We start from the raw sequence: 14,908 nt of genomic DNA on the forward strand, positions 1-14,908 counted from the left end.
ATTGAAATGTTCTTCACTGTGACAAGAAATGAGAGATCGTTTCTAAAACTAGATAAATACACTGAACAGAACGAATTGTTTGATTGTCCAGTTTCAATCGTGTGAAATAGCAGTGACTTTGAAATATTATCATGAATTTGGTACTTTTACTTGTTAAATTTTTAATATTATTAGGGAATCTGTCAACGTCTACCAACAATGTCAACATACATTTACGTCTTCGATATCTGTCAACAGCTTTAACGTTGGTCAACATTTAGGCCTGTTAACATCTTTCAACATCATCAGCTTTTAAACATTTGTCCACACGTATTACTAGTAAGTCAACATTTATAGATATCCTCAACTTTTGTCGAGTCCAATCAATATATAATACATACTTTACGGCTATCGACATTTAATAGTATTTTCAACATTCATTCTATGAAATAAATAATATAAAATATAACTTGTATGAAGTAAAATTCGTACGTTGAAATAAGTCATTTCATAAAATAACTTTTCAAACATCCAATATCATTATTACATGGCAAACGCCTTGCCTTGTGTGACTTGTTCTGGCGATTATCTGATAGAAGTGACGATGACGTTATGACTTATAAATCCATGTCACTACTACGCCTTTCTTTTTTTGATAACGCCGATACTCAACATATTTGATAGAGAAAAAAAGAAATACACAGGCATACAAAAATATTTGCAACTTCGTTGATACTATGAAGACTGATGACGCGACACTAGCGCCATATGGCCGTTAACTATTTACTGGCGCGCGCCATTTATTCATCCAATCTTGAATTTCATTAATTATTCATTGATTCTATCTTTTTATGTTTCAAATATTCAATCGTATTGAATTTTTCCATAAACATAAGAAAAATCATATTTCGTTATTTCGTGACGTGAACGTTACGCCCGATGCTAGTACATATGATACTTATAGTATATTATTTCATGGAATCATTTATTCGCTTAGTTTCCATTTACTTTCGATTAACCTTCCACACGAGGCGTAATAGAAAGTAAAACGAAATCCAAGATGAACCACCCACTAATTTCCCATACATCGCCAGGATTAATTGTACTTACAAATTCTAGAAGGAAATCTATAAAAAGCTACTAGATTGATCTAGGAGCTTAATTACTTCCTTCTTGATGTTTACAACGTCAATTTTCATTTGCTTTAGATTTCATCGTTCAGTTTCGACTGAAATAGCCAGCGTATAAGCTCGTTTATTCGGACAGCAAATAGGAAGTTCGAGATTCGCCCGGAAGCACGCTACATGCACCTCGACACAGCTACAGAAACACCTCAATGATTTGCAGCAACGTCTATAGATAAGAATCACTGATTTTTCGACATTGGTTCCAGATATAAGATGTATCAAAAAGCAATTTTTTATCTCAAAACTGAAAAAGATAATCGGTTACATATTTTTTATATTACGAGGATTATTTGTACTTCTTCATACGCAATAATTCATTCATTCTTATAATTTTTACATTGTACCGATCTTGTCTATTTGTCAGTTAAGGAAACATAGACTATCTAGACCAAGAATAATCGAAAACTTTTAAAAGGGCTTTTTAAATAAGTAATTAAACTTTGAATTATTGACATAACCTTTCAAGCTTCCTTTGATATTTTTATTTATACAAATTTCCCAATTTAACGACTAAAGAGATAGATCATCGAAGATGAAGCGTTCGACGAACTTGGAAGATGGTCGATCGTTGCCAGGAAGTACGAAATTGCCCCGGAAATGCGTCGTACGCAACGACGGGGCAGGGAAGACCGTGGCAAAGAAGACCAGGTGAAATCTGAACCGTATTATTATCGAAACTCGTCCTGACTCACCTCGAAAACAGATACCAACACACTATTGACACTGATAACTTAAACCTAGACAAATATTCATCTGCTGTATTACACACGCGCTCGCAACCAAAGGAGACGAAATATAGAATGTGGCAAGCTGTACCAAGTTCAAACGATATGACGACATGTCTATATTTGGCCACCCACTGACATTACCAACGACAACGATCCGCTCCTGCAACCCTATACTTTTCAATGGCACTTGTTGCTAGCCGTCTACCATTTTGACCGTGAATTTAGTAGTTGAGGATCAGTTATGTAGGTTATCTGATGGAATATTCCAGCATTCAATCTTTTTCTAACCTATTTGTAGTGATATGAATAGAACATGTAAGTTGTTTCCACATTTGAGGTTAGTTGTTTTGAAAAATAAAGTCCCTAGACATTGTATATCTACATCATGTTAGATTGAGAAGTTGTAGGATAATTTTTGTTAACTTATTCGTAGTAGTATGAGTGTCATCTATATGTTGTTTTCACTTGAAATCAGTTGTTTCAAATAATATCTCTGGGTGATCGAATCAGTGTATGTTTATCTTATGCTAGATTGAAGAGTTGTGTGATAAAATGAGTAATACGAGTATTATTGGAGTTTATAGCCAACTCAATGTCATTTCCAGGGATTTAAATACAGTATGAAGCTAGTAATAGCTAGGAATGCAGCATTTTTTCTTCCTTGTGGAGGCATACGATTACAAATATAATTTTTCAAATATTCTATGCTAAATTAAGTATAAGTATAAGAATTATATGTATGTAATTCTTCTTTTACTATACAGTAATATCTTCTGAAAGAATCGGAGTTCCGTAGAGAAAAAATTTAACGAGCAGGAAGTAATATAATCTTTACGATATACCATAAGCAAGCCCTTCATTCACTTGTTCCGTATAACAGTTCCTTACCGGAAGTGTTTCTTCATTAAAGGAAGTAGAACAATGACGTTACTATGTGAATGAACGTAAGACACCAAATACACAATACGTACGAAAACTACAGAGTATTGCTAAAAAATTGCTGTTCTCAGAAGAAAAGAATCTCATAATCTCTAACTAAATTCAATGTTTTATCTAATAGGTTAATAATTTTTTGAACTGAATGTTGACAGTGTTTTGTAAGTTTCTTTCCGCTCACGTAAGAGACAAACGCGTTGTTTGACGTAATTCGATTTTAATTTAAATATGATATCACTTCTTGAAATAACTTTTATGGTCCCAATCTCGTTATATGTTACTACAACTGAGTCATATTTACTGATAAGCCAACAGTTGGGATAAAATGCAATTTGATTACTCTAGTTTGCATAACTGTTTTGAAATTATGTGGCTGGAACTTATTTTCATCGTTTACATCATGGCTAATTAGCGAGATCACTAATCTTGATTATAAGACGATTAGTTCTATCCCTATCATTTTTATTTCAGCCAGTTAAAATACAATTATTTCCCAGCTTGCGTTCGAAATACTGACAATTTTCCGCGTAGATTAGAGCAAGCAATAAGACTGCAGCTAATATTTACATAATTGCGAAATGTTCCATCGCGAACGAGCTGTAATTTATTTAGCCGCTTGGCAGTTCGTTAATCCAGATGACATCACTGGTTTCTCAGAAGTTTACACATGTTGCCGACATTTAATTTCAATTTCACGGCGTCATTACACGCCGCAAGCTCAATAGGAATGCCATCACGATGTCTGACCAAGTGCAATGGAAGATTCTTTCCGGTTTAATTCGTCCCTCTTGCTTGAATCATCGCCAATTGTAATACGTTCACCGTACACAATTTTGAAAATCCTTGGGAATCCAAAAATTAGAAAATTTAAGTAGCCAAATATTTGATTATTCAGGGATCTGAAAATTCTAAAATTTCAATATTTGAAAATTTGAAAATTCCAACATTTGAATATGTAGAAACTCGAGAATCTCAAAATTTGGATTCCAAAATTCGGATAATCAAAAATTTGCAAATTCAAATATTTGGAAATTTAACAATTTTTTAGTTTGAAAATGTCAGTAGTTAAAATTTGAAAATTCTATAACTCGAGTACGTAAAAATTATAAAATTCATCGATTCGAAGCTGAAATGAACCGCGCTGTATTTTTACAACATTTGAGGCCCTTTTCATGAAAAATTGCACCTCACAGTACAGAGTCATAACGTTTACACAATGACCCATTTGTAACAAACTGTTCGAGTCCCTGCTCGGTTAAGAAACAACTACCTCGCTGTTAGCCACAGGAAAATACTTATTACGATAATTATGGAAAGAGAATAATAATTTTACATGATCTTCCACACAATGTCATTGACATTTACAATCAAATAAAAGAAAGAGCCATATTACATTTTCAATTCCATAGGTTGAATCAATAACATCTTATCTTTCGAAAAGTTTGTTCATGGAGCACCCTTAATTGCAAGACGTTAGTGAGTCATTCGGCTTCCTGCGGACGTTAATTGTTAAATTATAACTTTCGCGGAACAGATTGGGCAACTTGTTACATTACGTAATTATCTGTGTTCTCGATCTCGAGAGATGAGGAAGAAGATAAATCAATGTTTCACAAATGTTTGTTCGCGCGAATTCTTCACTGACTGTCTTTAGGATCAAAAAATTGACGAACTCTGTCACGAAACTCCATATCCATTAACTAAGACGACTGAATATGTTACTTTACCTCGTTTCAGTTTAACGGGCCATATTATTTCACCTAACCTAACCTAACTTTCAAAGAAACATTTTAGACAATGTATAACAATTTTCGCTTCACCCGCTATACTAAAATACATATTTTAGCATCTCTGGAGATTTTCCACTTATCCGCTATGTTTCCTACATCCCACGCTGTATACGGTATATTATAACTTGCAGATCGGTCTACCTGTGTATTATCGAGAATGTGACCGAACGGAACGTGTTATTTCATAGAAAATGGGCATACGTGTATCATTTAGTCGAGAACATCACTGTGACTCGCGTTTCTGATCTACGCAACAACGTGGCTTGCGGTCCCTTTTGTAACTATCGCGTAAACTCCCACGTGCCACATTAGGCCACCTTTCATTCTCCAGTTAGAGGCACGAATTCACCGAAGAATTTACGTCGCCGGTATACGAATACAATGGACTGGAATTATCCAGACGCGTTTTGATATGAATATCGATGAGCCGCCTTATCGAACAGAAGCTATCGACGCTCCGATATAGCGGATATATATATATATAATGTCTTCCTATCTTATTGATGAAAAGCGACTTAAAGTAGAGTTACCATTTATGTGCGAAGTCTTTTATGTGCAATATCTTTAATATTTTTATTGAGGAATAAAAGACGTTGCGAATGAAACGTTTGTAAGTAAATCATGGTATCTTGAATAAAGAGAGATAGAAGGATAGAAGGAGAGATAGAAGAAAGAGGAGAAAAGTGTATTTCATAAGAATCTGCTAAGGCCAGAGGACTCATCAGTTACGCTAACTTAGAAAGCATGTACTCGTGCCATAGACACCCTGATAAGAAAGTTGAGAAGTGATACGTATTTACAATTACTGATAAATAGAAGAGAAAGTACTAGCATGAAAGTGTTGTACGTCGGCGTAGTACGAAAGTGTAGGTAGCCATCTGGTGGTAGAGTTGAGAGTGTCTCTACATGTTCTTTCCCTTCCAGTTGGTTAAATAACGTTTAGAGTGGGAATTCAAATATAACAGTGTTGTAAAAATAATTAAATTTCGTTAAAGTGAAAGTTGTTCAAGTATTAGAAAAGAAAGAGAGAACAGAAAGTGAGTTAAAGTTTTAAAATAACTACTTCATTTGCTTTGATTTTCATTGACACATTCAAGTAGTTGGAACGAGGTTAGATGACATAACCTATAAGTTAGCGGTTTATTAATTATTAAAATAATACAGTTTCAACATTTATAGACAATTGTAAGAATTTATATATAGAAAAATATATCGTCCAATTGTTTAAATATTTGGAACGAATTTATTCCATTTTTTGTTACTCATATAATTTGTTTACTTTTTCTTTAATTATTTTAAAACCACGAATTTTAGTGGAAATCACTTGCTAACAAAAATTGTTAGATTTACTAATTTCAATTATAAATCCTTCTTGAAATATAAATTAAAAGCTCATTTCTTCTAATTAATTGTATTCATAGTTGATCCAACAGAGTGATTCTTCAATATATCATAAATATCACACTGCTAGTGTGATTAATCAATATGCTGCAAATAGGAATGCTACAAGTAGGTCAATGGTATTTAAACTTAACAACTGTTTTTATCTTAATTGTGTTGTGTTTCTTTGATATTTGACATTTACAGACATGTCAGGTAAAAGGAAAAAAGTGACTGTAACCATAGCAAAGAAGTTGAAAGCTTTGTACAGGATTGATAAAGGTGAGTCATTGAGAAGTATTGCTATTGATTTAGGAGTAGGAATATCTACTGTTTCTGATTGGAAAAAAAACAGAAAGGAGATTGAAGATTTTTGTGCCAAGATGGTTTCTAGAGATAGCTTAGGCAACAGAGGAACAATTAAAAAAGCAAAGAATGTAACACTAGATGATGCACTGTATATGTGGTATATTCAAGAACTTGAAAATGGTATTCCTATGTCAGGACCTATCCTTAGAAAAAAAGCTCTGAGTCTTAATAAAAAGTTAGGTGGTGATCCTACTTTCACAGCAAGTGTAGGATGGTTAGGAAGATGGAAAGCCCGACATGGTATAAAACTGACCCTCTGTAGTCAAAGTTTACTGGAGGATGCTGTCACTAATAACAACTCAGATCGATTATTATTAGAAGATGATATTGTGAGTGCGCGTTTATCCACTCAAGATGGAGATGACATCCAAGACTCTTTTATTGATAGATATCATCAAGAAGAAACAGATGTCAACCACCTAGAAGCAACAACAATGCTAGAAAAATTGATAACTTATTTTGAACAGCAAAATGACACTTTAGAGAATGATTTAATGATTCTAAAACATTTACACAATCGTGTATCAAAAAAATATTTGCTGACTCTAAAACAGGAAACTACTGTTTTGTAACATAATACTCTCAGTGTATAATTATTGTATATGTCTTTCTATTATACAATTTTTTAGTGTAAATAAATTTTGCAAATATATATTTTTTTACTCTTGACCTACTGAGAATTATACATTGAATATTAGTTCTCATGAATGTATTTAGTTCATTCTTCTCTGACAAGTTTATAGATGTTTACTATAAAAGTAATCACTACCTCATGGAATTTTATATTTATTTTAAAATATGTAGAAAGGATATTTTTATAACAGGTGTCATAATATATATAGTAAGTATAGTAAGCGTATGGTAAGTGTCATTTCTTAAACCTTCAATTTAAGGAATTCAAACGCTATCATGTCAATTTTTATGAAAAAATATAAAGAGATTGTATTAAATGATAAAAAGTAAAATAATTTAGATGGAAGCTAAGTAACAAAGATTTATATTTTTCCCTAAACCAGTAGCGCTCTCTCAATCATAAAATGGCACGTCAATTAACCCACTTTTTCTCTACTACATTCTTCGTCTGTACTAATAATAAGTAATTGAAAAGAAAGCATAATTAAATAGTTATTAACTATATCCTGTGTTCAGCGAACTTAATCACTTTTCGGATAATCCAGCCATTTTCAATCAACCAATTGATTTACCTCACCTAGTCCAATTACTTTTTCAATGACTATCTAATCGGCACGATAACTTAAAACAAGACGTTAGGGGTGAATATCCTCCTGAATATTTTTTTATCACGCATTCCATCGTATCGTCCAGACTCTAGATCGAACGTTGAAACCCGAGAATCTCGATGGAATCGCGGCGATTCCAGTTTCTGCTCCGTCGCTCTGATTCGCTCGGCGAATTTCCAAGAAGTCTGCCTATGCCTCTCTAACGGGCCATTGAATTTCAGCAAAATTGCGTTGCGCATACTTCGCGCTGGTGGAAAAGCCCACGATCGACAGAATTCACCGTTAGATTATGAAGATGTTGCAGATTTTTTTACCCTCTTGAGCGGAAACCGAAACGGACCATTACATCACTGCTATGCGAGAAAAATTTCCGTTGTATAAATTGCTTCCTGTAAGAATTTGTATACCTTTTCCTGTCAATATTCTTTGATACTTCTTCTTTGATCTTCTTCTTTTTCTTTTTTTAATGGAGGTGTCCTATAATATGTACTGAATCAAGTGCCTACTCAAGGTCATTGGAAAATGACCTTTACTTTTTCCCTTGCACTGCATACTTTAATAATGAAACTACTGAAACCTTAATTTAGGTATTGTGACTATTGATATATCTATATAAATGAATATATTAATAATCTAATAATAATCTAGGCAATTTTGCAGATTACCGACTTTTCCCGCCGTAAAAAGAAGCTACAGTCAAAATAGGGAAAAATGATGAGATTGTGTAATTATCATAATCTATTGTATAATCTATTCAGTTGATAATTTAAAAGATAGAAGATTCATAAAAGATGATTGCCCTGAGAGACCCTGCAGATGTTGGAATGTTCTCACCATGCGACACTTGTACTTAAAAGAGGGCTATATACATGCTTATATATTGATAGCATGAAGTGGAGTTTTTTCAGTACACTGTGAACGAGCTGTTAAATACAGCGTGAAGACACCATTAAATGGGAGCAGGAATGAAATGCTCGTAAAGTGAAATGATCGGTGAAAAGTGAAATGAGACCGTATCAGTGTAATTTTTCTGTTCGATCATAGGAGAAGACGCATCGAATGATAATGAACCGTTTCACCGAGTTGAGTGGTGAAATTCGAATGAGGTCGATGACCAAAATGATACGCTTTTTACCTTGTCTAATGAAAGATAACGAGACTCAATTCAAATCCAAGATAGACATTTTAGAAAATAGAAAATGAAATGCAACGATATGAAAATGTGATAGGAAAGTCGGAAAAATTTATGGCTGTATCATATAATAGTATTTTCATCGTTCCTTTTGCATTCTTTCGAATTTACGGTCGAGAATAGGCATTGAATAATGATTTCACGCTACCAGGTCAGAGATAGCGTTGCAGCAAGCCAATTGAAAACAATTTATTCCTTTATCTTATCGTCATTCCTGCATTAATTACACGGGATGTTAAACGGTACAGATTTCTATTCACAGACGCCTATTCACTTGTTCATATTTCCCTTTCAATCTCCTTTTATTATTATTTTCATATTTATTTTCATAGTAATGATATTGCACTATTTGCTTGATAACTCTTCATTAATCTTCTTCACATACCAATACAGTAATGTTTGATTCGATCGAAATAAAAATTTTGCCAAAGATGAAGAGCCAGTGTTTCTTAAAGTGGCTATAACTCGAATTACGTACATCTCTAGTCAGCTGATTTTAAATGTTAATGTATTCTGTCGTTTGTTTATAGGAACACAGTCTTAGTAGTGGAATTCGTTTTACCATCAGAATTATGACCAATGACTAGGATATAAGGTTTCTAAAGATATACAATGCAAAGAGAAAAACAACTCATTACCTATAGAGAACAACTATTATCCATATACATATATATTTTGCAAAATAGACATCCAAATCACTCAAAATACACGGCTATAATTTATAAAATTTTTACAGAAAACTACGAATTGATCATTTTAATTATTCTGGTAATTTTTATGCAAAACTTTGCTATACACGTGTTTTCTTTTTTCTTTTTTTTTTTTTTTTTTTTGGTAAATGTGATAATCTGCAAAAATTTGGTCGTTAATTTTTTAAACGCTCTCTATTGCATTCGACAATGATTCCCGTAGTGACGTCAGAGGCGTGTAGAAAGTTGACAAGAAAAATCTACATTCCTGCATGCGTTCTGGCAGTTTTACATTCACCGTCGCGACGTGGCCGTCTACTAGAAGAATCCGACCGCGTGTACGCGCCAGATAAAACTCCGTTCCTTCATATCGTATTCTGTCGACGCGTCTCGACGGGTCACGTATGGGGGACTTACAACTAATTACGCCAATGAGAGATGTCGTTCAAGATGTACGGCCAAAATCTGCCTTTTGTCACTCGTGTCTCCGTTATCCGTATTTTGTAGCAGTCAAAACAACTGAGTGAGAAATGGCAACTTGAAGAAAACTATATGAATTGTACACCAAATTTGAAAGAAACTGTATATACATATGTTCACTGTCAACTGTACATACATGTATATACATTTATTTCATGCATTTTCGTCACGAGCAATTTCTGTTTAAAAATGTACGAAAAATGTACGATACTTGATAATTAATTAATTTCTATGTATAAGAAGCTTCAAGAGCTATCTAAAATACAACTTATCCTTTCATCCTGGGGCAAAAATCGTAACACTATATTTATTCTACGTTTGTATCAAAAAATTTAGCTGAAAAATTCAGAAATTAATTGAATTCCATTTGTAAGAAGATTCAAAAGCAAGTCAACGTATAATTTATGTTTTCGTTTTAGAGCAAGAAGCAGGAGCCATCACTGTCCTACATTTCTCCATTCATGCATCCTAAATTCCTAGTTTCCCCTAGTTGCGTGGTAAAGCATAAAGACGCCCCCACCATCGCGTAGTTTGAAACAGGTTGACGGTAATGGCGATACTCGAGTCGGCACAATAACATTGCACGCGGGAATTTTTTTCCCGTGGTCGTTCGTAAATCCACGATTGACGGAACGCGGGAGTACGCGTTAAGCCTTGAAGTCTGTAACCGGAGTCTTGGTCTGTTCGCTTGCGTCTTGAGTTCCAGGACTCGCCAAGGATCTTTCTCTTCGTCTCTTTCTTTCTTCCTTCTTCTATCCTCCTCGTTTGCTACGAGCGGGCTCAACGAAGAAATGGAGGGAGAAAAGGGGGACTTTGAGAGCGGTCCAGCAACTCCCCCAGAAAACGTGTATGTGCGCGCGCGCACGCATGAGAGACGTATATACGTTTCGTTGTTAATACTCTAACTAACGTTGGATAGCGATGGGAATGATTATCGTATTTTACTCATTGCTTGGCATTCACAGATTCGTTATATGTATATAAATTTAAAAATTAATTATATAATCTATATTATTAGTACTGCATGAAAAGGATGAAGTGTCAATATATAATTTATTATGTATTTGACTTGGAAACTTGTAAGCAAATTCTGCATAACACTGTGTATAGATATATATATATATAGGATTTATATGTGATGGTCATATTTTATGGCCTTTCGAATATTCTCCATATTGATAGCTTTTATGGTAAATGTTTACAAGTTATGTTTGACGAAACGTAAGTATTTAACAGGGACGACCTTGAAACGACTTTGAACGGAAGAATCCTTGACAAGTGTGCTCACCGGACGATACTGAATCTGTAACGCGTGTTTACATTTGCATATTAATGAGCTTCCAAACCGGATATTTTTAGGTTCTACTTTAATTATATCGGCTGGTGTCACGCGAACATCATGTTTTGGAAGCAATGTTTCTTTCAATCTGATAATTCCTCTCGGCGTTATCTTATGAATTACGCATCTCTATTTAAAAATTTACATCACTCCATAATCTCTATTATACAGCGTTTTTTTCTCATCAAACATGTCACAACATTTCTATTATAATTATAACAAACAATATTTATGTATTAATATCTTATCGAGCCAGTAAGATCCCCACGGTTACATAATCTAACATAATACATTTTGTCAGTTGGCAAGTCTATCAGTTCTACAGCGTGTGACATATTTTGCATATTTATAAAAAGTTAACGTCGAATAAACTCAACAAATTACCAGGCTTCGATTAAAATAAACAATCCTGAATAAACCAATTTTCGCGTTACATTTTAAACACAACCGAAGAACGGTTACACCCATCGCTGGTTTCACGCACACGACTTTCGCCCATCGGACGAGCATCGAAAGGGACCGCTGGTGGAGGGAACGCGAAAAGTACGATTGGTGGGGGGAAGAAAAACGACTCCCAAGAAAAGGACGCAACGATAGGGAGGAAGTGAGAAAGACAGAAAAAAACGACATCCATTGAGAATTACGGTATTCGTCGAGTAGTGAGTAGAGGAACGGACAGAGTGTTGGAGGGGCTCATTAGAAACTCAAGGCACTACGGCGTGGCGGCGCGCGCGTAATATTATTTCCTCGTGGAACGCAGGGGCTAAGGCTGATCAAATGCCGGGTACCGTTCGGGAAAGGATCGAAGTCCGCTCCAATTTCACGTGCAACGACGCCAGCGCCCCGTTATGATCGCTTCGCTCAACAGAGAGAAACTTGTTCCGACCGCGGGGGGAAAAGGAAAATCTCCACCGGTCTTTAGGCTCCCTTATGCATACATACGTACGCAAGCGCGCGCGCGCGCGGTTTTCCAGCTGTCCGTCGAGCGACCTTTGCAAACGACCAGTTCTCCTCCGCGAGGAATTCTGACCTCGTAACGGAATGACTCTACGCACAAGCTATTAGACACGGGAATACGGGGACGTAAGATATCGTCACAAGGGGAAAGCTATTGCGGAACGGGTATCAAAGTGGACTCTACTGTGGGATGCAAGAATGGAGTTAGGGCAATCAGATCTTTTTTATATAAAATGCACGAATTGTTTATTATTTTATATTATATCATAGTGAAAGTTTAAAGAATACAAAAGACAGAACAATTTTAGAAAAAAGATTTATAATTGATCGAAACAATAAAATTATGGACAGATATAGATAATATAGATGACTGTTATGAAATATTTAGTACAGCAAAGTTATTATACACAAATATGAACTTTTAAACTTTCTTTTATTTGACACTAATGTATTTGTTTCAGATTGTATTACTATACTTTTAAAATTGATCAAGCTGTGGTAAATTTTGTGAATCGTTGCCATTAACGCATAATTTAATATTTGTCAAACACTTGGCTAGGTGTGATGTCAACAAGATTAACTGTGAACAATAAAGGTATCAAATGATACAGTATATTCATATCAAAATATCTCCTTACTAATTCACTTTATAAATCCTAACTCTACTAGTATTTTAGACATCGATATTAATTTGTTAATGATATGGAGCATGTGTAGAAATGCTATTAACCAAAATATGCAATTGATATCATCCTAACCTCTGAATTCATTCCCATCTATAATCTGTAGGTTCTTAAGACGCAGATGCAGATGTGATAACGTCTTCCAGTGGTTGGAATAATGATGGTGATAGTTGAAATTTGATATTCGTGAAACGAAAGTGCGCGAGATTTGAAAATACCGCCATTATTTTCTATTGCAGAATTCATGTTCAAAGTAACAAAATGGAACAGAAAGATATTTGATGTAGTCGTAGTTGTCAATAAATCAATATCTGATATTGTTAAGCTGATAATACTTATACCAATAGAGTAATAAATGAAGTAATATAGAAGAAAATTATGTACTTTAAAATTAGTAATCAGTTACTAATCAAACAAAATGATATACACGTATAATGCGTCATCACTTAGGGATTACAAAAAAAAAATTCTTAAGAAATGAGGCTCAATGCGAATGGAATGATGATGATGAATGGTAAAAAATTTAAATTTCTTTCGCACGATTTCCTGGTATCGAATAAGGCCCTTTGTTCCGTTTTTAAGCAGTCCTCACGCGATCCTCCTAGTTTCCTTAACCTTGCGTTCTTCGAATTTCTATGTACATATAGTGTACATATTCAATATATATTAAAATCTCGCTCTCGTTTCAAAAAAGAAGAAGAGTTTAGATATTGGTAGAGATATTCTAACATAAAATTGAAATAACATAAATAATAAAATAATAAATAATAAAAAACAAATAATAAAAAATGGCAATACAGAGAGAAAGCACATATTCGAAAAAAAAAGAAAACGAATTCAAATTAATGCGAGACTCGAAAAGGCTAATCTCGAAAAGATCAAGGATATCCTTTCGATCAATGCGACGAGTTCGCAAAGATCTCAGTGTTATGACGAAAGAAAGTCTTAAAAGAGCAAGAACTTTCGTACACGACTTTTTGCTACTGTTGAAGCGGATCACTGGATCCTCTATATTTTACACGAAATGTCCCACGTGACCCGTCGACCTTTGCGCGCGTAAATTTTCTGTTTGCCGACCAAGCAGTTCGAGGATGATAAACAAACTCGAAATCCTAATCTAACCAGACAGTATGCAGACTGTTTAGTACTTTTTCTTCTCTTTCATTCGTACGAAATCTGGAAAATTTCGTTCTAATATACATACAGTAGTTACAAAAAGTACGTGCACATATCATTATTTTGCAAAGAACCATCTTTTTATCAAGTTAAAGGTTCCACATTTCATTTCCGTAGTATTAAATTTTTGTAGTCATACTATTGGATGATATGACACTTAATATACTTGAATTTAGTTAATTAGTATACAAATGCTATAATAAATACAGTGGTGTATAAGCACTTTTCGTAGTTACTATATGTACCAATGTAAATCGAATGTACATCGGACTAGATCGTTCGATAAGACACACGGTACGATCGATCGTTTCGTGGAAAGGTGACAGGTCCCTTAACTGTAGACATACCTTTTCAACGTGTGTACGAAGCTTATCCAAAACGCAAAAGCACCTGTGTGCTGAATCCGTGAGAACACTCTGTTAAATACACTTCCTAAGCACACTGTATTCACTAAAATGTGCACACTTAGGTCCGTGAAGTTGTTACAAGAGATCTGATAAACACACGCGCACACGATACAAACTGAGAAACGCACGCTTCAACTTTGTACTAGCGGTAGCGTGTCGCGCGAACCGTACCGACGTCTGCGCCAATGCGTTTGCGGCTTCGAACTCCAAGCGGTTCTTCGACAATTCCCGCCGCCCTTCCCCTGAAGTTAGTTTCCACTGGAGTTTCTTTTGGAACGCCTCACCTCCCGTTTCGGTGGGTCCAGCAGTGTTTCAAGAAGATTGTCGAGTAAACCTCGCCATCTATGAACTCACAATGACGCTAGATTTATTCTC

At 34.8% G+C, this 14,908-nt stretch overlaps 2 protein-coding genes across 5 annotated transcripts in view; one reads left to right on the forward strand and one right to left on the reverse strand.

Moving 5' to 3' along the window:
• Positions 1–14,763, reverse strand: part of LOC126874027 (spectrin beta chain, non-erythrocytic 5) — a 57,581-nt gene extending 42,818 nt beyond the window's left edge. The window contains exon 1 of one of the 4 annotated variants that reach the window (XM_050635573.1): positions 14,474–14,763. The gene's annotated coding sequence lies outside the window, so the exon portion shown is untranslated. Of the gene's footprint in view, positions 1–1,858; positions 1,981–4,761; positions 4,971–14,473 lie in introns of those variants that run through there. The other 3 variants (XM_050635577.1, XM_050635574.1, XM_050635576.1) reach the window with 3 other exon arrangements.
• LOC126874061 (jerky protein homolog-like) lies at positions 5,495–7,038 on the forward strand. Its single transcript, XM_050635680.1, has 3 exons — positions 5,495–5,657; positions 6,042–6,129; positions 6,208–7,038. Exon 3 carries the CDS (start codon positions 6,210–6,212, stop codon positions 6,939–6,941), a length of 732 nt encoding a protein of 243 aa, XP_050491637.1. The 5' UTR covers positions 5,495–5,657; positions 6,042–6,129; positions 6,208–6,209; the 3' UTR covers positions 6,942–7,038.
• Positions 14,764–14,908: the final 145 nt, after the last annotated feature.

Source organism: Bombus huntii, chromosome 15, assembly GCF_024542735.1.
Source record: "Bombus huntii isolate Logan2020A chromosome 15, iyBomHunt1.1, whole genome shotgun sequence".
In the NCBI taxonomy this organism is placed as follows: domain Eukaryota; kingdom Metazoa; phylum Arthropoda; class Insecta; order Hymenoptera; family Apidae; genus Bombus; species Bombus huntii.

Bases quoted from the DNA above. Each gene is read 5' to 3' on its own strand.
- LOC126874061 (XM_050635680.1), top strand. From the start codon at position 6,210: ATGTCAGGTAAAAGGAAAAAAGTGACTGTAACCATAGCAAAGAAGTTG.